The 25,547-nt window shown below is 43.8% G+C and overlaps 1 protein-coding gene across 1 annotated transcript in view; it reads right to left on the bottom strand.

The window, feature by feature from the left end:
• The window catches only part of DNAH14 (dynein axonemal heavy chain 14), a 418,175-nt gene that overhangs the window by 123,435 nt on the left and 269,193 nt on the right, over window positions 1-25,547 (bottom strand). The window contains exons 48-50 of the mRNA XM_077485830.1: window positions 24,662-24,840; window positions 14,541-14,669; window positions 9,612-9,752 (exon numbers count right to left, since the gene is read on the bottom strand). Of these exons, the coding sequence (XP_077341956.1) occupies window positions 9,612-9,752; window positions 14,541-14,669; window positions 24,662-24,840 (449 nt within the window). The remainder of the gene's footprint in view (window positions 1-9,611; window positions 9,753-14,540; window positions 14,670-24,661; window positions 24,841-25,547) is intronic.

Here is a 25,547-nt window from a genome sequence, read left to right as displayed (position 1 = left end):
GTGCGAAATTCAATTCAATGTTAAATAAACTGAGAACAATCCATTAAGAAATTGATTGCATGACGATAATAAAGAGCTGAAGCTGAAAAAATGAAACCTCCCTGCATCTCTTTTTGTGACGTGGATCTGTTTTCTGCATTGCTCCCTGTGATCCATGACATTGCGATCATCATAACTGCCTAGACTCATTGGAAGACAATCGAATGAGGCTGGATAGGCCTAAAACATATGCTATTAGACAACATAGAACATTTTTTATCTGGCAAATCTATGTGCACATACTCATTAGAACTGAAAATTGTTTATGTATAGTTACAATTTATCAGATCTGGGAACTTTCTGGCTTTGACCCGCAGACTGCAGATAATTATATGATTTCAGGCTCTCACACCTCACTATTGGTTAACTCCGAGTAGAAAGGGAGGATGGGTTGTTGAATTTCTTCCCTTCTTCAGTCACAGTTAAGACAGCCAAGGTAGGTGTTAAAAGAAGACAACTCCTACTCTGGGGTCTGCAACCAACTGCAATAATATTGACCTACTTGATACAATTAAATTTACTAAAGGGATTTGGAATGTTTGCTGAGACTGACCCACTGACCACATGGTATTGCCGTGGAAACTCAATTACCTCTTCCACTTTGACAACCTATTGATGCAAACAAAATCATTTCTACCATTTGTAACTCTACAGGAACAATACCAATTACCTTTCAAATCTTGTTTAGATACTTTCGAATTAAACACTTTCCATAATCCATCCTAATTAACCTTCCTCCCGCACCACTCCCTTCGAAAAGCCTTGTATTACAGGTGCAACTTTCAGGGGACTAATCTCATGTATAAGGTCATCTTGATGACCCCACACTCTGAAAGATCCCTGAAACATAGCTACATGATTAAATGGGAACTGATACTGAATAAACTTTCATTTGGACAGCCACAACCAAAATTTATCTTTGTACTGTTTATAAGGAAAATGAAACTATAATCTTTTATCATTGGTACTATACCTCTGCCTTTTTACATTCTCTTTACCACATATTTTGGACTTGCCTCAAGATACGGCCATTTTGGTAAAGAATAGAATCCCTTGTCTATGTTTTTTTACAAAATCTCACTTGATCTATGAATATACTGTATATTTGCTGGTTCTCCCTCCACTTGTGGTGTCTAAATATGCCAGAAAGTTACTTCTACATGTACTTCCTGCAGCCAGATGCTTGATTACTGTACATTGGGGATGGACACAGGGACCAACCACATATAATTTAAAATCTTGCATACAAGAAGTCACACTCATATGAGGTCTTACAGCAAGAATAAATAATACTCTTGCTAAATTGAATAAGTGTGGGACCTCTGGGTCTGCTTTGATGCCTCTCTGTAGAACCCATACTGGGATTACTTCCTAGACTGGTTGTCAGGCTACCTCCTGACTCCCTATATCCCATATCTCCTTCATCTTACTTCCAAAACTTTTACCCAAAAACCAAGATAATACAGCCTAATTTGGATTTTGGCGTTGGCTGCAACTACCTCTATGACCAGGGCAGGATTTAGGGTGGTGGGGATCCCTGGGCTTGAGTCCCTTTCGGGCCCTACCTTCTATAAATTACCATATTTATCGGCGTATAACACGCGCCGGTGTATAACACGCACCCCAAGTTCCTGGGCGGGCGTTATATGAAGTCTTCTCATTCCCGGCTGTCTTGGGGGTGCACGCGGCCGCTGCGTCGCACAGGACCCGGTGCGCATGCCCAGCGGCAGCAATGTCCACTGGGCACACGCGATTGCTCGAGAAGACAGAGAAACACTGATCGGTCTCCTCCCCTTGTGAGTCCCCTCCCCCCACAGTTAGAATTACTCCCAGGGAACATAATTAACCCCTGCAGCGTCCCCTAGTGTTAACTCCTTCCCTGCCAGTCACATTTACACAGTAATCAGTGCAATTTTATAGCAGCGATCGCTACGTAAAATTTGAATGGTCCCAAAAATGTGTCAAAAGTGTCAGAAGTGTCCACCATAATGTCGCAGTCATGAAAAAAATCACTGCCATTACTAGTAAAAAAAAAAAAAAATCCATAAATCTATCCCCTATTTTGTAGATGCTATAACTTTTGCACAAACCAATCAATATATACTTATTGCGATTTTTTTTACCAAACAAATGTAGAAGAATACATATCTGCCTAAACTGAGGAATAAATTTGTTTTTTAAAATAGGATATTTATTATAGCAAAAAGTAAAAAATATTGTGTTTTTTTCAAAATTGTCGCTCTTCTTTTGTTTATAGTGCAAAAAATAAAAACCACAGAGGTGATCAAATACCACCAAAATAAAGCTCTATTTGTGGGAAAAAAAGGACATCAATTTTGTTTGGGTGCAACGCCGCATGACCGCGCAATTGTCAGTTAAATCAACGCAGTGCCGAATCGCAAAAAGTGCTCTGGTAAGGAAGGGGATAAAATCCTCCGGGCTGAAGTGGTTAAGGAAAAAACTTACATTTAAATGCCCATTAATGCAGCCTTATCAGTGTCCATCTGCAGCCTTGTCCAGTGTCATTGCAGCCTTGTCAGTGTAGCCTTGTCATTTGCAGCCTTGCCCCAGTGTCATTTGCAGCCTTGTCATTGCAGTCTAGAAGTTTAAAAATGGCGCCGCCGAGATGCAGAGTCCTGTGTATCTCGGCAGCTCTCGGGTCCTCTCGGCGGCTCTAGGGTCTTCACAGCGGTGTAACGACATATTCGGCGACCCATCACAGTTTGCTATGGAAGTAACGTTCCCGTCGCCGCCATCTTGGTACACCCCACACTCGTCCACTGTAAGGATACACTAAGAAGGGGTAAAGCGGACATGTTGTTACACCCACTGGAGTTTTGCATTTTACATGTATTTTTAACAGTAAAGTCAGTTTATATAGTGAAATACAGGACTTTGAACTCTGTCTGACTACTTAGATCTTGAAATTCAAAAGCAGCGGCAACCCTGCTCATCTCACAGGCTTGCTAATCTGACAGAAGTTCGCTGCTTTTAAAATTCAACATCTAAGTAGTCAGAGTTGTAAGTACTGTATTTCACTATATACTAATTTTAATGTTATAAATACGTCTAAAAGGCAAAACTCTGGTGGGTGTAACGTGTCTGCTTTACCCCTTCTTAGCCCTTGAACACACGGTCGGAGAATCCGTCAGAATGTGTCCTATCGGACCGTGTCGTCGGATAATCCGACTGTGTGTGGTATGCATCAGACTGATTCCGTCGGAATATCCGTCGGGCCCAATTTTCCAACATGTTGGAAATATTTCCCGACCAACTGGGCCGATCGGACATACTCCGATCATGTGTAGAGAATTTTGATCGGACCAAGTGCCACGCATGCTCACATCAAATTCCTACATCAAAGCTATTGGCTACTAGCCTGAATGTAGTCCTTACGTCATCACGTTCTGAAAGATCGGATTTTTCGCCAACTTTGTCCGACCATGTGTATGCAACAGTTTCGGACAAGATCCGACGGACAAAATCTGACGGGCAAAATGCGACGGATTTGGTTGTGGAAATCTCCGACCGTGTGTACAGGGGTTTAGTGTATCCTTACTGTGGACGAGTGTGGGGTGAAGCAAGATGGCGGCGACGGAATGTCACTTCCATAGCAAACTGCTATAGGTCTCCGAATATGTCGATACAGCGGCTCTCGGGGTCCTCTCGTAGTCCCGAGCGGAGCCGAGAGTAGCCGAGTGTACTCGGCTCGGCTCACAGTCACACCCAGTCCCTGTGTTATGTCCATCATAGGGCAGGACTGAGCGTGACTGTGAGCAGAGCCGACCCGAGTACACTTGGCTATGTATCTCCGTGGGGCCTCCTATTGGGCGGGGCCCATGGACTTGAGCCCAGTTAAGCCCAATGGTAAGTCTGGCCCTGTCTATGGAATGTATAGTATGACCAAATAACTCCTCACAAGAGCAACTTGGGACCTCCTGTACTGTATTCCCCTACCAAAACATCCATAACTACTACACCAATGGTCACTATGTCTTTTGGAGACTATATAATCTATCGCAATCTTGTTCGCAATAGGCATCACCTTTCTTCTTTTTTTTTTAACAGAAAAGTTTTTATTGGTCTCTTAAGGGTCCGTTCACACAGGGGCAACACGACTTTCAACACGACTTTTGGAGGCAACTTGGACACAACCTGAACACGACTTGGGGCGACTTACAACACGACTTTAAGTCGCCCCAGGCCAGGCGACTTTTGCCGTGGCCAATCAGAGAATGAGCTCTCAAGGGGAAACCTTTCCTGGCCGGCCGGGTAGCGTGCTCGGATAAGGGTCTGGTATGGATCTGGGGGGGACCCCCATGCCGTTTTTTCGGCGTAGGGGGTTCCCCTTAAAATCCATACCAGACCTAAGGGCCTGGTATGCTCTCGGAGGGGGAACCCACGGCAAATTTTTTTTCATGAATTTGGCGTGAGTTCTCCCTCCGAGAGCATACCAGGCCCTTAGGTCTGGTATGGATTTTAAGGGGAACCCCCTACGCCAAAAACACGGCGTGGGGGCCCCCCCAGATCCATACCAGACCCTTATCCGAGCACGCTACCCGGCCGGCAAGGAAAGGGGGTGGGGACGGACGGGGCTTATCGGAATCCGGGAGCCCCCTTTAATAAGGGGGCTCCCAGATCCCGGCCCCCCACACTATGTGAATGAGTATAGGGTACAACGTACCCCTACCCATTCACCTGTGAAAAAAAAGTACAAAAAAAACACAACACAGGGTTAAAATAGTTTATTGCACAGCTCCCGGGGTCTTCCGTCTTCGGGGGTCTTCTCGCCGGACTCCTCCGCTATCTTCTGCTAGCTCTTTTACTAGCGGAGGAGCCCAGCATTCTTCTTCGCCGCCGCCCTCTTCTTCAGACTTCGGGGTCTTGTCCCCCTCTTCGGTTCTTCTTGCTGGGCCACCCCGCCTTCTTCTAGCTCTTTTACAAGTGGTGACCCGGTCTTCTCTCGCCGCTGCCGCCACCTTCTGTTCTCCTCTGCTGGAGATGTTGCCTTGCCGCTGCCCCCGCTTACTATGACAGAACACGCGGCGTGCGGCGACTTATATAGGGACATCGCCGGATGATGTCCCCGCCCATTATGATGTCACAGTCCCAGAGGATGCTGGGACTGTGACATCATAATGGGCGGGGACATCATCTGGCGAAGAAGAATGCCGGGCTCCTCCGCTAGTAAAAGAGCTAGCAGAAGATAGCGGAGGAGTCCGGCGAGAAGACCCCCGAAGACGGAAGACCACCGGAGCTGTGCAATAAACTATTTTAACCCTGTGTTGTGTTTTTTTTGTACTTTTTTTTCACAGGTGAATGGGTAGGGGTACGTTGTACCCCATACTCATTCACATAGGGTGGAGGGCCGAGATCCGGGAGCCCCCTTATTAAAGGGGGCTCCCAGATTCCGATAAGCCCCCCGCCCGCAGGCCCCGACAACCAACGGCCAGGGTTGTCGAGAAGAGGCCCTTGTCCTCATCAACATGGGGACCAGGTGCTCTGGGGTGGGGGGCCGCGAGGCCCTCCCTTCCCCAAGGCACCCCCCATGTTTATGGCGCGTGGCCTGGTACGGCTCAGGAGGGGGGGCGCTCACTCGTCCCCACCCCCTTTCCTGGCCGGCCGGGTAGCGTGCTCGGATAAGGGTCTGGTATGGATCTGTGGGGTACCCCCACACCGTTTTTTCGGCGTAGGGGGTTCCCCTTAAAATCCATACCAGACCTAAGGGCCTGGTATGCTTTCGGAGGGGGAACCCACACCAAATTTTTTTTCATAAATTTGGCGTGAAGTTCCCTCTTGAGAGCTGATAATTCTATCACAGTCGCCTCCGTATAGATGGAGATCCGACTTGGAGGCGACCTCCATTGAAATCAATGGGTACCGGTCGCCTACAAGTCGGATTGAAGTAGTACAGGAACCTTTTCTGAAGTCGGAGCAACTTCAGTAGTGTGCATTAAGACGGCTCTCATTCACTTACATTGATTTTTAAATGTTGTCCGACCTGAGGCGACTAGGGCGACCTGAAGTCGGATCTGAGTTGCCCCTGTGTGAACGGAACCTCATGGATACAGCAATACATCACATCATGTTTTCCATGTATAAAGTAAATCATAACAAACACAGAAACAAAAACAAAATGAAGTATAGCGTACAGTCAGGTTCACTAATCGTATCCAGCACACGATATCCGCACAGCATACATCGCATTATTCATAGTAAACTACTCTTCAGCTTGGCTGCTAGATATGATCATGCCATTTCTGAGATAATACAGCACTCACCTACCCATGGAGGACATGGAATCATGCGTGACTCCTGCACCCAACACCCCCATATCTTATTGAACTTTTGTGGGCACCTGCGACTCATGTAAGTGAGTTTATACAGGGGAAGGGCAGAGTCAATCATTGGGCTACCCTAGGTGGGTCCGATTTCTTCCACTGCATAAGGATAGTCTTTCTGGCGTAAAACGCTGTATAAAACACAAACAGCTGTCTATGTGTGTTTGATGCCACCCGGTCGCACACACCCAGTAGTAAGACCACCGGATCTAACCCCAACGAGAGGTTCCCTACTTCGTTGATCTCCGGCACCACTCCCTCCCAGAATCGTTGTATGACCGGACAATCCCACACTACATGCATCTCAGGCCGCGTACACACGGGCGGACTGTTCGTCCAACTTTGTCCGCTGAACAGTGTTTCAGCGGACAGTCCGCTCGTGTGTGGGCTTCAGCGGACAGTTTCAGCGGACAGTCTGACGAACAAAGTTTTTCGGAATTTCCGTAAGACTGTCCCCTGAAACTTGGTTTGAGCGGACAGTCCGCTCGTGTGTAGGCTTGTTCGGCAAACTAAGTCTCGCGCATGCTCAGAAAGAATTTACACGGCGAAGGTTGCATTGCAGTGTATCGGACGCCGAATTTCTCGTCCCGTCGTACGTGCCGTTCACGTCATCGCGCAAGTTTTCAGCGGACTGTTCGTTCGTCGTGTGTGGTCAAGTCCGTTCATGCTAATTTTGAACGGACTGTTTGTCAAACTGTTTGACGAACCTAGTTGGGCGGACAGTCCGCCCGTGTGTACGCGGCCTCAGTGGTACACTTCGGGCATCTATCCGAGCATCCCGAGTATATTCTGGAAAGCCGTTGTGGGGTATAGTATGCCCTATGAATACATTTCAGCTGGATGTATCTGTCCTTAGCCGATATCATCAACGGCAAATATTGTTGTATTCCCTCTTCCCAAACGTTGGCTGCCAAGGTGGGGACATCCTCCTGCCACTTTTGGAAGAGCCTAGGTCCACCTCTGGTCGACCCCGTCGAAATTCTGAGATAAAGAGAGGAGAGGACCCGATCACCACCCTGGGCGATTAAGAATTTCTCAACATCGTGGGAGTGCAAGGTTATTCCCGACGGAAACTGTGTCCTCAGCGCATGGCGTAGTTGTATGTATCGGAAAATCATTCGGGAGGGGAATTGGTATTCTTCTCTGAGAGAATCAAAAGAGAGAAGGGAGTCCCCCGGCATCACCTGTTGTAGAGTTGTGATACCAAACCTAGCCCACAAAGCGGGGTCTGAGACAGAGCTGAGGTGTTTCAACCTTGGGTTTCCCCACAGTGGTGTGAATGGCGACAGTACGGCGGGCGGGTTCAGCCTAACCGTAAACTGATGCCAGACCCGAAGCGTGGTTCACATAGGGGTAGTGACATAAGCTGTGCGAACCACCACCGCACCGTCACCAGCACCGCTGCCCAGTAATATTGTTTCAGACAGGGAAGGGCGAGACCCCCAAGGGACAGGGGCAGTTGTAGGGTGGTTTGTGCTATTCTCGGGGTCGCTCCTGCCCATATAAAGGTGTTCATTATCTGCTCTACCTTCTTAAAAAAGGAATTGGAGATCAGAACCGGGGTGTGTCGGAAGACATATAAAAATTTTCCCCGTCTGACATTTGGCCACCAGGCTCTGTAAGACCGGTAACACATGCACCCCTGCCTTGTACCCCCACCCAGGGAGAATCCCCCAGACAGTAGGCCATTAGTGAGCACTCTGGCTGTGGGATTCTTGTAGAGCAGTTTAACCCAAGAAATAAATTTGGGTCCGAAGTTAAACCGCTCCAGCACCCTCCAAAGGAATTTCCATTCGACCGAGTCGAACGCCTTTTCTGCGTCTAATGAGGCGACGACTCTTTGCGACTCCTCTGTGGCTGCGGGGGAAATGTGAGTGTACAAGGCATCACCTTTCTTATGCTGAACTTCCATTCTTTGCCTAAATACCATACTGTGCCATACTTTGTTATGGCTTGTGAAAATGTTGTAATAATAATAAAAATACATTTAAACTGAAAGGACTGGGTAGGAGATTATGGGCATACGCCACCCATGCCAGTAATATTAGGATATGTTGGAGTGGTGGTCCTGAGTGGGGATGCTTCAACATTCAGATACCAGAGTTAGACTTGAAGTCAGTGACACATGCTGGGTATTATACTGTAACATGCTCCTTGTTCAGAACTGCTATCACAGTCTTCCAGTGTCAACTTCCTTTGCAGCTCTGAGATGTCATCTGTCCAATGGAGTAGCAAAGTGGTAGTGCACTGAGCTACAATTGGACCAAGAGCTGACTGATAAGTGGTCATGTAATCTGTCAGCTCTCCTAAAGCTGGCATGGGATGGTTGCAGTGTTACATAATGGAGGTGAATATGTACAGGTGCCCCAAATCATCACGGACTGTGGTCCAGAGTCTGGAGGAAGAGTGGAGAGGCACAGAATCTAAGTTGAATGAGGTCCAGTGTGAAGTTTCCACAGTCAGTAATGATTTGGAGAGCCATGTCATCTGATGGTGTTGGTCCACTGTGTTTTATCAATTCCAAAGTCAGCGCAGCCCTCTACCAGGAAATTCTAGAGCACTTCATGCTTCCCTCTGTGACCAGCTTTATGGAGGGGCCAATTTAATTTTCCAGTAGGACTTTGCACCTGCCCACGCTGTCAAAAGTACCAATACCTGGTTTAATGATTATGGTCTCACTGTGCTTGATTGGCCAGCAAACTCCCCTGACCTAAACCCCATAGAGAATCTGTGGGGTATTGTCAAGAGGCAGATGAGAGACACCAGACCCAACAATGCAGACAAGCTGAAGGCTGCTATCAAAGCAACCTGGGCTTCCATAACACCTCGGCAGTGCCATAGGCCGATCGACTCCATGCCATGTCGTACCAAGTATTGAGTGCATACTATACTGTACATAGACATGCTTTTTAGTAAGGCAACATTTCTGTATTAAGAACCCTTTTTTTATTGGTCTCATGTAATATTTACATTTTCTGAGACACAACATTTTGGGTTTTCACTAGCTGTAGGCCATAATCATTAAAATTAAAAGAAAGAAAAGCTTGAAATATATCACTCTATGTGTAGCACATCTATATAAAATATGAGATTCACTTTTTTAATTGAACTACTGAAATAAATTAACTTTTTGATGATATTCTAATTTTATGAGATGCACCTGTATGTTTGTTATTTTGCATACCCCATAATTCTCCTTTAAATGTTTATGCATACTGTATTCTTGTTTACCTGGAATATATGCTGCAGTGCCTGCACAGATGGGTGAGGCAGGGTGAACATGCAGAAATGTTTTAGAAGACGGGGACTGAGCTCATTCCTTCCTCCACCAGGGGGCGCACAAGCAGCAATGAGAGAGACATCCTGAATGTTCTGGAGGAAACAGATAGTTGCTGAATTAAGATTTTACTATAATTCGGTAAGATGTTTAAAAATACCCACTGACAAAAGAAGCCCCCAGTCATGAGGCTATTTCTCTAGATGCTAAGCAACACAAATGCCCTAATGGCCCTAGGTGGGGTGTTTTTTTTTTTTTTTAATAACTGTTGTTATACTGATATTGCCAGGGCATTAATATGTATTTTCTAGTATACATTGTACACCTATTGCTTAAAACAGCTGTTTTCTTTTTAGCAGATAAATTCGGAAATTAGCAGAATAAACTGGAATATGACAAACAGAAAGTTTTCCAGTATTTGAGGCAGCAATTAAAACAAATAATATGATTTTTGCTATTAAAGTCCCACTAGGATCAATTCAAAAAGCTACTACACCTGCACAAGGATAATTAAAATAAAGGGAGAGATATTTGAAATCAAGTTTAATGAGATTTAAAAATTACAGTCATGTGACTAAAATAAAGATCCTTTTCTTTGTTGAAAGCTTTGTGAACCCTATGTTAAAAATAAAAGGTATATGTTTACTTGGTGTAACATCATCTTTTACATTATACAAAAAAATTGGGCTAACTTTACTGTTTTTTTTTTATTGTACTCCTTTTTTAACTGTTTGCCCCCCCCCCCCCAAAAAAAAAATTGCGTTTTAAAGACCGCTGCGCAAATACAGTGTGACATAAAATATTGCAATGGACTGACATTTTATTTTCAAGGGTCTCTGCTATAATATATATATATATATATATATATATATATATATATATACAGTACAGACCAAAAGTTTGGACACACCTTCTCATTCAAAGAGTTTTCTTTATTTTCATGACTATGAAAATTGTAGATTCACACTGAAGGCATCAAAACTATGAATTAACACATGTGGAATTATATACTGAACAAAAAAGTGTGAAACAACTGAAAATATGTCTTATATTCTCGGTTCTTCAAAGTAGCCACCTTTTGCTTTGATTACCGCTCCGCACACTCTTGGCATTCTGTTGATGAGCTTCAAGAGGTAGTCACCTAAAATGGTTTTCACTTCACAGGTGTGCCCTGACAGGTTTAATAAGTGGGATTTCAAGCCTTATAAATGGGGTTGGGACCATCAGTTGTGTTGTGCAGGCGGTGGATACAGTACACAGCTGATAGTCCTACTGAATAGACTGTTAGAATTTGTATTATGGCGAGAAAAAAGCAGCTAAGTAAAGAAAAACGAGTGGCCATCTTTACTTTAAGAAATGAAGGTCAAAACTTTGAAAGTGTTCCCAAGTGCAGTGGCAAAAACCATCAAGCGCTACAAAGAAACTGGCTCACATGAGGACCGCCCTAGGAAAGGAAGACCAAGAGTCACCTCTGCTGCGGACGATAAGTTCATCCGAGTCACCAGCCTCAGAAATCGCAGGTTGACAGCAGCTCAGATTAGAGAACAGGTCAATGCCACACAGAGTTCTAGCAGCATACACATCTCTAGAACAACTGTTAAGAGGAGACTGTGTGAATCAGGCTTTCATGGTAAAATAGCTGCTAGGAAACCACTGCTGAGGACAGGCAACAAGCAGAAGAGACTTGTTTGGGCTAAAGAACACAAGAAATGGACATTAGACCAGTGGAAATCTGTGCTTTGGTCTGATGAGTCCAAGTTTGAGATCTTTGGTTCCAACCACCGTGTCTTTGTGCAACGCAGAAGAGGTGAACAGATGGACTCTACATGCCTGCTTCCTACCATGAAGCATGGAGGAGGAGGTGTGATGGTGTGGGGGTGCTTTGCTGGTGACACTCTCAGGGATTTATTCAAAATTGAAGGCATACTGAACCAGCACGGCTACCACAGCATCTTGCAGTGGCATGCAATTCCATCCGGTTTGCGTTTAGTTGGACCATCATTTATTTTTCAACAGGACAGTGACTCCAAACACACCTCCAGGCTGTGTAAGGGCTATTTGACCAAGGAGGAGTGTGATGGGGTGCTGCGCCAGATGACCTGGCCTCCACAGTCACCGGACCTGAACCCAATCGAGATGGTTTGGGGTGAGCTGGACCACAGAGTGAAGGCAAAAGGGCCAACAAGTGCCAAGCATCTCTGGGAACTCCTTCAAGACTGTTGGAAAGCCATTTCATGTGACTATCTCTTGAAGATCATCAACAGAATGCCAAGAGTGTGCAGAGCAGTAATCAAAGCAAAAGGTGGCTACTTTGAAGACCCGAGAATATAAGACATATTTTCAGTTTTTTCACACTTTTTTGTTCAGTATATAATTCCACATGTGTTAATTCATAGTTTTGATGCCTTCAGTGTGAATCTACAATTTTCATAGTCATGAAAATAAAGAAAACTCTTTGAATGAGAAGGTGTGTCCAAACTTTTGGTCTGTACTGTATATTATATATATATATATATATATATATATATATATATATATATATATATATATATATATATACACAGTGGTGTGAAAAAGTGTTTGCCCCCTTCCTCATTTCCTGTTCCTTTGCATGTTTGTCACACTTAAGTGTTTCGGAACATCAAACCAATTTAAACAATAGTCAAGGACAACACAAGTAAACACAAAATGCAATTTGTAAATGAAGGTGTTTATTATTAAAGGTGAAAAAAAATCCAAACCATCATGGCCCTGTGTGAAAAAGTGATTGCCCCCCTTGTTAAAACATACTATAACTGTGGTTGTCCACACCTGAGTTCAATTTCTCTAGCCACACCCAGGCCTGATTATTGCCACACCTGTTCACAATCAAGGCATCACTTAAATAGGAGCTGCTTGACACAGTAAGGTCCACCAGAAGATCCTTAAAAGCTACACATCATGCCGAGACCCAAAGAAATTCAGGAACAATTGAGAAAGAAAGTAATTGAGATCTATCAGTCTGGAAAGGGTTATAAAGCCATTTCCAAAGCTTTGGGAATCCAGCGAACCACAGTGAGAGCCATTATCCACAAATGGCGAAGACATGGAACAGTGGTGAACCTTCCCAGGAGTGGCCGGCCGCCCAAAATTACCCCAAGAGCGCAGCGACGACTCATCCAAGAGGTCACAAAAGACCCCACAACAACGTCCAAGGAACTGCAGGCCTCACTTGCCTCAGTTAAGGTCAGCGTTCATGCCTCCACCATCAGGAAAAGACTGGGCAAAAATGGCCTGCATGGCAGAGTTCCAAAGAGAAAACCACTGCTGAGCAAAAAGAACATCAAAGCTCGTCTCAATTTCTCCACAACACATCTTGATGATCCCCAAGACTTTTGGGACAACATTCTGTGGACCGATGAGACAAAAGTGGAACTCTTTGGAAGGTGTGTGTCCAAGTATATCTGGCGTAGAAGGAACACTGCATTTCATAAAAAGAACATTATACCAACAGTAAAATATGGTGGTGGTAGTGTGATGGTCTGGGGCTGTTTTGCTGCTTCAGGACCTGGAAGACTTGCCGTGATAAAAGGAACTATGAATTCTGCTGTCTACCAAGAGATCCTGAAGGAGAATGTCCGACCATCTGTTCGTGTACTCAAGCTGAAACGAACTTGGGTTCTGCAGCAGGACAATGATCCTAAACACACCAGCAAGTCCACCACCGAATGGCTGAAGAAAAACAAAATGAAGACTTTGGAGTGGCCTAGCCAAAGTCCTGACCTGAATCCTATTGAGATGTTGTGGTATGACCTTAAAAAGGCCGTTCATGCTCGAAAACCCTCTAATGTAACTGAATTAGGACAATTCTGCAAAGATGAGTGGGCCAAAATTCCTCCAGGACGCTGTAAAAGCCTCATTGCACGTTATCGCAAACGCTTGGTTGCAGTTGTTGCTGCTAAGGGTGGCCCAACCAGTTATTAGGTTTAGGGGGCAATCACTTTTTCACACAGGGCCATGATGGTTTCGATTTTTTTTCACCTTTAATAATAAACACCTTCATTTACAAATTGCATTTTGTGTTTACTTGTGTTGTCCTTGACTATTGTTTAAATTGGTTTGATGTTCCGAAACACTTAAGTGTGACAAACATGCAAAGGAACAGGAAATGAGGACACTTTTTCACACCACTGTATAATGTTTGGAGGTTCTATGTAATTTTGTAGCAAAAAATACTGATTTTAACTTGTAATGAACAAGTGTCAGAGAAAGTGTGCATTGTTTAGATTAATGTGATCAAGCTCTTATCTGATTTTGTGTGGTATATACCGTATTCTGTGTGAGTTTATAATAAAGTCAGTTCCTGTTCACACCTAAGCTAGTATCGTCTAGTTCTTGGGTGCAATGCTCAGCTATAATATCTGGTTCCTGGTTCCCATTCCAGAGTGGAGGCAGCTGTATCTTGGCGGAAGCACCCAGGTGTGGTACCAGGTGGTCCATCACACCTTCCATTTTCTTTACTGCAGGTAAACTTCAGGATAACCATGAACAAGCTTACTCGGCATGAGGGTAGTCTGCTTAGAGCTGTTGTGAGGGGTAATAATGAGTCCTTCAAAAAAATTGGGAAACACTCAACACGCTTGGATAATCTCTGGGCAAACATTCTGATTCTTTACTGTTTTCCATGTGAAGAGGGGAGCAAGGTGTTCACAGTTAAATTGCTGAAATACTGCTGCTTTGCTTAGAAAGCAATGACCAGCTGTTTCCCCATCTACAGTGCAGAAACTAGTGCCATCCATAATTGGCTTAACCAGCTACCAGTTTCCACCTGGGGCATCACAAATTATAACCAAGAACTAGTACTAGGAAGCATGATCATATAAGGAAAAAATAAAGATACCTACCTTCCAGGTAAGTGTTTTAGTGTCATAGAAGCCACCCAGTTCTAGTAACTGACGAATCAGCTCTAGTGGTGGCTGAGCGCCATATTGTTCAGGGTTAGGCATGTTCAGGTCATCAATAAATACAGCCATCTAAGAAAAACAATGAAGAAAATAAGAGAGATTCAGTTACCTCAGTTTAATTTGGACACATTTCTTAAAATCTATTGTCACTTAAATTGTATGTAAACCCCCAACCACCATGCTTGAATGTAGGCAAGACACACTTGTCTTTGCACTCCTCACCTGGTTGCCATCACACACGCTTGACACCATCTGAACCAAATAAGTTTATCTTGTTTTCATCAGACCAAAGGACATGGTTCCAGTAATCCATGTCCTTAGTCTGCTTGTCGTCATCAAACTGTTTGTGGACTTTTTTGTGCATCATCTTTAGAAGAGGCTTCCTTTTGGGACGACAGCCATGCAGACCAATTTGATGCAGTGTACGGTGCACGTGCCCTCAACTTCTTTGATCAACCATGACAAGGCCTGTTCTGAGTGGAACCTGTCCTGTTAAAACACTGTATGGTCTTGGTCACCATACTGCAGCTCAGTTTCAGGGTCTTGGCAATCTTCTTACAGCCTAGGCCATCTTTATGTAGAGCAAAAATTATTTTTTTAGATACTCATAGAGTTATTTGCCATTAAGTGCCATATTGAACTGCCAGTGACCAGTATGAGAGAGTGAGAGTGATAACAGCAAATTAAACACTCCTGCTCCCCATTCACACCTGAGACCTTGTAACACTAACGAGTCACATGACACCGGGGAGGAAAAATGGCTAATTGGGCCCAATTTGGACATTTTCACTTAGGGGTGTACTAACTTTTTTTGCCAGCGGTTTACACATTAATGGCTGTGTTTTGAGTTATTTTGAGGGGACAGCAAATTTAAACTGTTATACAAGCTGTACACTCACTACTTTACATTGTAGCAAAGTATAATTTCTTCAGTGTTGTCACATGAAAAGATATAATATAATATTTACAAAAATGTGAGGGGTGTCCTAATTTTTGCTAGACATTGTATGTTGTCCTTCTGTATCAGGAGTACAGAATGCTGTCCCTGACTGCTTTCCTTTCAAGATCTCCTATGCAGTTTGCCTGACAGTATTACAGAAAAATGCTGTTCTCAGCTGTATGCACACATTCATTGGACTTGGATTACAGATGGCCCTTTTTCTTGTTAAATAATCTTTTTTTGCTGTCCTACAGAAGGAATTAGATAAAAGTGTAGAGTATGCATGCATTTGTAAAAATCATGTTATCTAATTTACAAAAAAGACAGCAAACTGACACTCAGCTGCCTATTTAAATCTTTGTTTTCAGTGATGAGCTTCCAAGCTATTAATTAGACACGGCTATCAGTATCTACCAGGGATGTGTCCAATTTATGATTTAGGATTTGTCAGATGACACGTTCCTGTTACAGAAGATTATGCTAAATGCTTCACATCAGATACACTGTCATTCACAGACAGGAGAAAGTCTATTCTTTTCAACAGCATATGATTACACCAATGTGTTAGAAAAAGTCCTGCACGCTTTAATTTAGATTTGTTGAGCTGTATATACTGTATATACTGTGTTTTGTGGTGCACTGCATTGTTAAAAAAAAAAGTCATGTACATTGTCTTACCCATTGTGGAACATTGGCAGCCCAGTTATAATGAATGGACTAATATAATGGACTACCGCTGAGCGCTTCCGCAAGCTCTGCCAAAGAGAAATGTACTGGATTTTCTCTGTGGATGTACTGGCACCGAGAGGGTTAAATGAGGATTTTGAGATTAGTGTGTTACTCTAGTATTGTTTCCCCCTTTTTTTTATTTTTTCCCCTCACAATGACTAGCTAACATACTCACATCATATAGCACTACTCATATCCATTAGTACTTATCATTCTATTTCACATGTCCCATAGTGGACAATAATGTCCCATGCGTTTTTGAGATGTGTATGTATGCATGCGTACATGTTTTTTGCCCATGTGCCTTTGTTTGTGTGCATATGATCACACATGGGCATGCACGGGGGGGTGGTTAGGGAGGTTTGGCAAGTAAATGTTGCTTTACATTGTCAGAAAAAAAGCTCAACCTGAATTGTATTTTAATCTTGGGTGGGCTTTGTGCATTTCTTCCAGATCTGTGCAGTAATCCAGTGCGAGACTGCCACGGTGCGACAGCTGAACATGATAAAGACCAGTCACTGCTGTCAGAGCTGGTACAATGGGGGGGGGGGGGGGGCAGAAGGGACGGATGCCCTGGGCGGTACAATTTATTGGAGGTGGGGGGGTGCAGTGAAGTGTTCTTCTAAAACAGCCAGCAACCAGTGATGCTGCCTGCATGACAGAAGACCAGCTCTTTTTTATGTTACAGGGCACTCTGAAGGATATTATTATTAGGATTATTATTATTATTATTAGGATTATTTTTAATGTGCACACTGATGGGCATATTTTCTTAAGGGGCACACTGATGGACACATTTTGGTGTGCCCATGAGAGTGCCCCTTAACATAAAATGTGCCCATCAGCGTGCACATTAAAAATATACCCATCAGCTTGCCCCTTAAAATAAAATGGGCCCATCAGAGTGCCCCTTAAGATAAAAGGTGTCCATCGGCATGACCCTTATTTTATGTTAAGGGACACACTGATGGGCACATTTTATGTTAAGGGGCACTCTGATGGGCATATTTTATTTTAAGAGCAACACTGATGGCCATATTTTGGATTAAGGGGCATTCTGATGGGCAGATTTTACGTTAAGGGGCACGTTTTGTTGTGCCCACCAGAGTGCCTCTTAATATAAAATGTGCCCATCAGGGTGCCCCTTAACATACAATTTACCCATCAGAGTGTCCCTTAATATAATAATAATAAATATATTCTTGTTTTGAAATTACATTGATTCTTTCTTAAAAAAGGGGGGGGGGGGGGGGACAGTTTGCCATCTTCGCCCTGGGCACCAAATGACCTTGTCCCACCACGGACTGCTGTTATTCTTCCTTGTGTAGGGTGACGGGTCTTGTATCCACCCTCCTCCTATAGTTCCCTGCTAGCAGCCTGTAGTAGGTGGAGTCTGCTGGCCTCTACACAGGCTACATAAGCTCAGCGATTAAGTCACTGCTACATTTCCAAGGTAATATCTGGGTTTGTAAAGGCATCTGGTACACACAAAGTGGATTTATAGCCTTTATGGCTTTTGAGGAATATATTTCAGTCAAAAGTTTTCGTGCCTGGAGTTAGCTTTGAGGTGATAATTAAGGGGTTAGTAGGGTTTAGGGAGCAATGTGTCTATATCAGCCTTTTTCACTAGCCGCTATTTTAAGGTATATGTATATGGGATTTAATGAGGTCTAACACATTTTATCTCAATGGTAGTTTTGATTGGGAGGTGTGCCTTTATGGTGCTAGTGACTAACATTTATTGTGGTGCAATCTCCTGTTCTTCATGGCATATTTGTACCCATTCATATTGTCTTGTCATTTTGTGTTATTTGTACGCATACCAATAAATAAAGAATAAAAAAAAAAAAGGGTGCCTTGATCGAAAAAAAGGTTGAGAAACACTGGTCTATACTACCATGGAATCCTGTAATTGTAACCATATTTTGTGACATGCACCCAGTGCTGGGACAAGGTCATCCAGTGCCCAGGGCAAAGAAGACAAACTGCGCCCCCCCCCCCCCACCTTCATTATGTGACAGCTTAGGGGATGCTAACCCCAGCAGTCATCCGCTTGTCCAAAATGCCTTGTATTAGAATGAGCTCACTGGTGCCCCCATCCATACAGTAAACTAATATGTCCAGGGCAGCCCCCGTCCACCCCTTGTCCCGGCCCTGCATACTTCAGATAAATGTTCTACTTGAAACAACAATAAACATATACAAATATAAAGTTAAGGAGCAGGGAGAGAAGAGAAGGCATCAAATACACTGCAAATTATATTATAACAATCAGGTAGCAGATGTGTGTGTGTGAGTAAAATTCAATAATAAACATATTGAAGTGTAAAAATGTGAATGTCGAAACATTTCTGCTATTTAAGCATAACGTTTTTAGCAAGGAACAGAACAATCCTTTAAGTGTATGGGCATTCTGCTGTAGTCATTAACCGCTTGCCGGCCAGCCGTCGTCATTATACTACGCAGTGAATTTTTTGGAAAATCTGGTCCCCAACCATAAATATCAACAAAGAGAGAAAGCCAAGGGACTATTACGGTGCACATATACGGATAATAAAGACATTGAGAAAACAGTTCTATAAAAATAACAAGTCAATTTATTTGAACATAAAATCATTACAAATAATCAGGGGCTGGTATAGAAGGTGAAGTATTTCGACTAGTTTCGCTTTTTCAGCTTCCTCAGGAAATACCAACATCATCGCGCCCAGGTCCCCAAGATAGTTCAGGTGACCGAGGGAAGTCTCCCCCGGCGGCTGGGGGAGGTATTAATCCCAGTAATAACCGAAATCCGTAAAGGAATATATATTGGTATCTCTAGGGCCCGGAGGGTGTAGCAGGGGTGTCCACCCATCGATAGATAAGCAGGTCAGCCTGGCTGGATGTGGACAGTGTACAAAATAGGAGAACATCCGCAGCATCAAAGTATTCTATATTTGGAGAGTCATCGATCACGGCACCCCCAATGTTCACCGGGAGTCTACCGAATTCACCCGGTGAACATTGGGGGTGCCGTGATCGATGACTCTCCAAATATAGAATACTTTGATGCTGCGGATGTTCTCCTATTTTGTACACTGTCCACATCCAGCCGGGCTGACCTGCTTATCTATCGATGGGTGGACACCCCTGCTACCCCCTCCGGGCCCTAGAGATACCAATATATATTCCTTTACGGATTTCGGTTATTACTGGGATTAATACCTCCCCCAGCCGCCGGGGGAGACTTCCCTCGGTCACCTGAACTATCTTGGGGACCTGGGCGCGATGATGTTGGTATTTCCTGAGGAAGCTGAAAAAGCGAAACTAGTCGAAATACTTCACCTTCTATACCAGCCCCTGATTATTTGTAATGATTTTATGTTCAAATAAATTGACTTGTTATTTTTATAGAACTGTTTTCTCAATGTCTTTATTATCCGTATATGTGCACCGTAATAGTCCCTTGGCTTTCTCTCTTTGTTGATATTTCTGGTTGGGGACCAGATTTTCCAAAAAATTCACTTCATATTAATTTGGGATGATGGTGCAGTATGTAATATTGTATGTTTATATACTTCTTTGCGAGGCCATATATAATTATTATACTACGCAGGTCGGCACTATCCCGTGAACCGTTGTAGCTGTACATTGCCTTTATATTGCCTTTTTTTTTTCTCCCTTCTCACGTTGGTAGTCACTAACCACTTGAATAATTGGTGGTATCAATTAAATATGCTAATTTTCTGTGACACTTACCTGATGGGCCAATGGAGTTGGCATATGTGTATGTGAGTATATATATATTTTTTTCCATATCTATTTTAAACGAGCTATGACTAAGGCTATTGCCGAAACGCGTCAGTTTATTGTTTTACTGTCACTCTGATGTACCAATAAACGACACTTCAAGGATTACAGTTTTTCCGGCTCTTCTTTCAACCGCTGTAGCTGTACGTCAGGCCCTTTAAGTGGGATAGCAGGCGCACGCCCGCTGCACTGCGGGGGGGCTGATGCGCTTGGCCAGCATTCATGATGACCACCAGCCACGCGCGATCACGGGCACGAGAGCCAGAACAGGGATGTGTGTGTGTGTAAACACAGAAATCCCTGTTCTGTGAGGAGAGACAGATCGTTAGTTCCTACTAGCTAGGAACAACGATCTGTCATTTCCTCCAGTTACTCTCATCCCCCAACAGTTAAAACACACACTAGGGAACACAGTTAACCCCTTGATCTCCCCTAATGTTAACCCCTTCCTTGCCAGTGACATTTACACAGTAATCAGTGCATTTTTATAGCACTGATCGCTGTATAATTGTCAATGCTCTAGTATTGTTTCCCCCCCCCTTTTTTTTTTCCCTCACAATGACTAGCTAACATACTTATATCATATAGCACTACTCATATCCATTAGTACTTATTATTCTATTTCACATGGGCCATAGTGGACAATAATGTCCCATGTGTTTTTGAGATGTGTATGTATGCGTGGGTACATGTTTTTTGCCCATGTGTCTTTGTTTGTGTGCATATGATCACGCATGTGAATGCACGGGAGGGGGGGGGGGGGGGTGGCTAGGGAGGTTTTTAACTGAGTCTGGCAAGTAAATGTTGCTTTACATTGTCAGAAAAAAAGCTCAACCTGAATTGTATTTTAATCTTGGGTGGGCTTTGTGCATTTCTTCCAGATCTGTGCAGTAATCCAGTGCGAGACTGCCACGGTGCAACAGCTGAACATGATAAAGACCAGTCACTGCTGTCAGAGCTGGAACAATGGGGGGGTGGGGGGGCAGAAGGGACGGATGCCCTGGGCGGTACAATTTATTGGAGGTGGTGGGGTGCAGTGAAGTGTCCTTCTAAAACAGCCAGTAACCAGTGATGCTGCGTGCATGACAGAAGACCAGCTCTTTTTTATGTTAAGGGCCACTCTGAAGGATATTATTATTAGGATTATTATTATTATTAGGAATATTTTTAATGTGCACACTGATGGGCATATTTTCTTAAGGGGCACACTGATGGACACATTTTGGCTCAACCTGAATTGTATTTTAATCTTGGGTGGGCTTTGTGCATTTCTTCCAGATCTGTGCAGTAATCCAGTGCGAGACTGCCACTGTGCAATAGCTGAACATGATAAAGACCAGTCACTGCATGATGTGTATGTGAGTATATATATATTTTTTGCCATATCTGTTTTAAACCAGCTACGACTAAGGCTATTGCCGAAACGCATCAGTTTATTGTTTTACTGTTACTCTGATGTACCAATAAACGACACTTCAAAGGATTACAGTGTTGCCAGCTCTTCTTTCAACTGCTGTAGCTGTACGTCAGGCCCTTTAAGTGGGATAGCAGGTGCCCGCCCGCTGCACTGCGGGGGTGCTGATGCGCTTGGCCAGCATTCATGATGACCACCAGCCATGCGCGATCACGGGCACGAGAGCCAGAACAGGGATATGTGTGTGTAAACACACATATCCCTGTTCTATGAGGAGAGACAGATCGTTTGTTCCTACTAGCTAGGAACAATGATCTGGCATTTCCTCCAGTTACTCTCATCCCCTACAGTTAGAACACACACTAGGGAACACAGTTAACCCCTTGATCACCCCCAGTATTAACCCCTTCCTTGCCAGTGACATTTACACAGTAATCAGTGCATTTTTATAGCACTGATCGCTGTATAATTGTCATTGGTCCCAAAAATGTATCAAAAATGTCCAATCTCTCTAAATAATGTCGCAGTCAAAAGCAAGCTCTATTTGTGGGAAAAAAAGGATGTCAATTTTGTTTGGGTACAGCATCGCATGACCGCACAATTGTCAGTTAAAGTGATGCCGTGCTGTATCACAAAAAATGACCTGGTCATTGAGCAGCCAAATCTTCCAGGGCTGAAGTGATTAACCTATGCCTCTGCCTTGAAAAAGGCACAAATATCACCTGAGTTGGGAACAGAAAACTGCAGGCTGCACAGGGAGCCCAGTCATCTTTCAGGGAGTGTGCAGCTATTGGGACAGTTATTGTACTCTCCAAGCTTCTGTCAGCATAGGGCAAATAGATAAAACAATTACAATAAAAAGTAAGAAAGATTATAAATATGAGATGTTTGGAATGTAAAAGTAAAGTCCTCTGTCGATGGACTTTTGGCTTGTGTCAATGGCATTTGAGAAGCATCTAAGATCATTCATAATTTGTTGACATGCACATTTGACTTGATGTGGGGTATTGATGTGGTGATAGACGTTAGTAACTGTTGGTGCCAAGGGTGAATTCCTGTGATCCGCTCCATGCTCCATGCTGTTCTATCATATTGCGACTCACTGGTACTTTATTGTATAAGACAAGAGGTTTGATTTACTAAAACTGGAGCGTACAAAACCTGGTACAGCTGTGCATGGTAGCCAATCAGCTTCTAACTTCGGCCCCTTTCACGCTGTGGCGGTTTTCAGGGGCTACAGCGCCTGTGTAGCGCCTGAAAAAAATGGCCCCATTCACTCCAGTGTGAAAGCCCGAGGGGCGCTAGTAGGACGGTAAAAAAAGTCCTGCTAGCCGCATGTTTGGAGCGGTGAAAGGAGCGGTGTATTCACCGCTCCTAAACTGCTCCTACCCATTGAAATCAATGGGACAGCGCGGCTATACCATGAATTACAAATTTACGGTATACATTTGTAATTTTATGTGATATATTTCTGTTTTGTTGGTTTTGCTCACTACATGTATGTCCTTTTACAGTCCCTTTGCTAAAATACACAATCTGTTATACATTTGCTTGCATTTGACCTTTTTCTGACCCATTTTTGACTTTCTTCAAGTAGGTTTTGCATTCAACTAGTCTTGTATTGAACAGCAAAACCAGCTTGAATAGAACAAAAGCCAAATAAAAAGAGGCGAGCGCACGGAGGCCCCCTAATATCGGCAGCCCTATGTCCACTTGGATGGTGGGGCTACCACCTCAACTCATGGCGCAGCCGCCGTTCATCTTCGGAGATTTTCCAAAGCTCCTTCTGCTCTGTACTGCGCAAGCGCTGTGCCTGCGCAGTACGGGGCGGACAGTATCCGATGCCCGGATGGTATATGCCAGAACACCGGCAATAGAAAAGTCAGAAAAAAACCCACGTGGGGTCCCCCCAATCCATACCAGGTCCAAAAAAGAATTAAAAAAAAAACACCAGTCTCGTTGAAGGCTCCCCACCTCCTTATGAGGTTATCGACCCTGCATGCCCTGGTCAGTGATGTCATGAGGGGGTGAGGTCGCTTGCTGACATCATCGGGTGACTCCTCCTCTTACCTAGTTAAGAAATGGAGATGGAGGAGCAGGCAGTCGGCAGGGAGCCTTCGATGAGACTGGATGTTTTTTGTGGTAGGCGGTGTGATTGAGGATGGATCTACATTGGGGGACATTGCTTTTTATTTTTTAATAGAGGAATTGTCAAACACTTGTGTACTGTCTTTATTCACTTTTGGTGAATGGGTAGGGGTACTATGTACCCCATACTCATTCACATGGTGGAGGGGATCTGGGTGCCCCCTTGACAAATGGGGATTCCAGATTCCGATACGCCCCCACTTACAGACTCCTACAACCACAGCCCAGGGTTGTGGGGAAGAGGCCCTTGTCCCCATGGGGGCAAGGTGCTTTGGGCTGCTCGTTCGTCCGTCCCCCTTCCTGATTTGCTGGGCTGCATGCCTGGATAAGGGTCTGGTATGGATTTTGGGGGTTTCCCCTTAGAATCCATACCAGGCCCGAAGGGCCTGAAATGGACTGGGGGGGCATGCTGTTTTTTTCCTGACTTTTCTATTGCTGGCATTCTTTTGTTTACATTTCAGCTGTCAGCAGGGAAGTCCACTGACAGCTGATGAGTCATCGGCTATTAACCTCTTGCTGACTACCCGCTGTCTTTTGAAGCATGAATTGCCGCTTTAAGAGGTATAGGGGGCACATGCTGCATCACCAAGGAGCTGCTGTGCATGCCCGGCAGCCGCAATGTCCGTCGCGATCACTCCTGACTGAGCTAGAATGGGGATGTGTGTGTGTGAACACACACATCCCCGTTCTTGCAGGGGAGAGGAGACAGATAGTGTGTTCCTAGTATATACAATTTTTCAGATCGGAATCATTCTAAAAAACTGGAAATAGTTCGAAAATTAATAAACCAAATTAAATGAAAGGAAACTACCGTAAACTAATTCTGAAAGGAATCAACGAAACAAAACTAACTTTTTTTTCTGTTCTGCACATGTCTTGTGTTCCTATTGAATATGGGAAAAATGTATGGCCAAAAGCTATACAAAGAAAAGACCCCTCTCTTTTCTGTCTATAGGCACAGAGTTACTATGCCTTATGGTAAATACATTCCTGAAGGCAACGCACACAGCCAGTGAAAGGACATCATCTTGCTATTCTTACTTGTTTTGACTTTGGTGCTCCCAGTGTATCCCGGCCTTTCTTCACCAGCTTACTCAGGATTTGGCTCTGGATTCTGGCTGGATTGGTGTGTGTTCCTAGCTGTATGGTGGAAATGATCAGCTGGTTCTGTTTCCGATTTCCCGAGTCACTGGCTGACATTCGCCCAGTGATCGATCTTTCTGTAAACAAAGGCTAACATGTTACCTCTAGTGCCATACCCTCATGTAAAAGCACTGGATGAGTGCATTGGCTTCCAAACTTTATGATGGCGGTACAGTGTAAATTTTGCTAATAGTTTCTGAATGTTATTTTTTTACCATCTAAAAAAAAAAAATACAAAATCAAAATACCCTGAAAATAAGTGGGGGGGGGGGGGGGAAATGGGCATAACAATTACGTTTTTTTTTTTTTTTTTTACTTATTTGTATTTTTCTTTGGGTTCTGATTTTATGAACGGATTTTTTATCAATGAGATGTATAGTAATTCATATATAGATTATAAAATGGAAAGCAAAATTATGTCAAAGTGAGGTCTTGACTTACCACAAACTGTAGTTATTTTACACTTTTTTTTGTTAATAACACAAATGAGGTCTCCCGCCTTACCATAATTTCACGTAAAGTCCCTAAATATTCTCCCATTTACACATTGATTGGAGCTGGCATGAGGGAAATGTGGTCAAATGAGAAATCTCTCATTTTACAGCAAAATCAGGTTTAAAAAAATATCACAATCATCTCTAGTTCGGAGATTGACTGGCTCTGACAACTTTTGCAGTACGCCCACTCAATACTCCACAGTAACAAACATTGGGGGTTATTTACGAAAGGCAAATCCACTTTGCACTACAAGTGCAAACTACAAGTGCAAAGTGAACTTGAAATT

The sequence above is a fragment of the Lithobates pipiens genome, unplaced genomic scaffold (genome assembly GCF_037356315.1).
Source record: "Lithobates pipiens isolate NorthernLeopardFrog02 unplaced genomic scaffold, aLitPip1_a1.2 Scaffold_18, whole genome shotgun sequence".
Lineage (NCBI taxonomy): Eukaryota > Metazoa > Chordata > Amphibia > Anura > Ranidae > Lithobates > Lithobates pipiens.
Note: the sequence above shows the minus strand (reverse complement) of the source record. Positions and strands in the feature narration are given on the sequence as shown.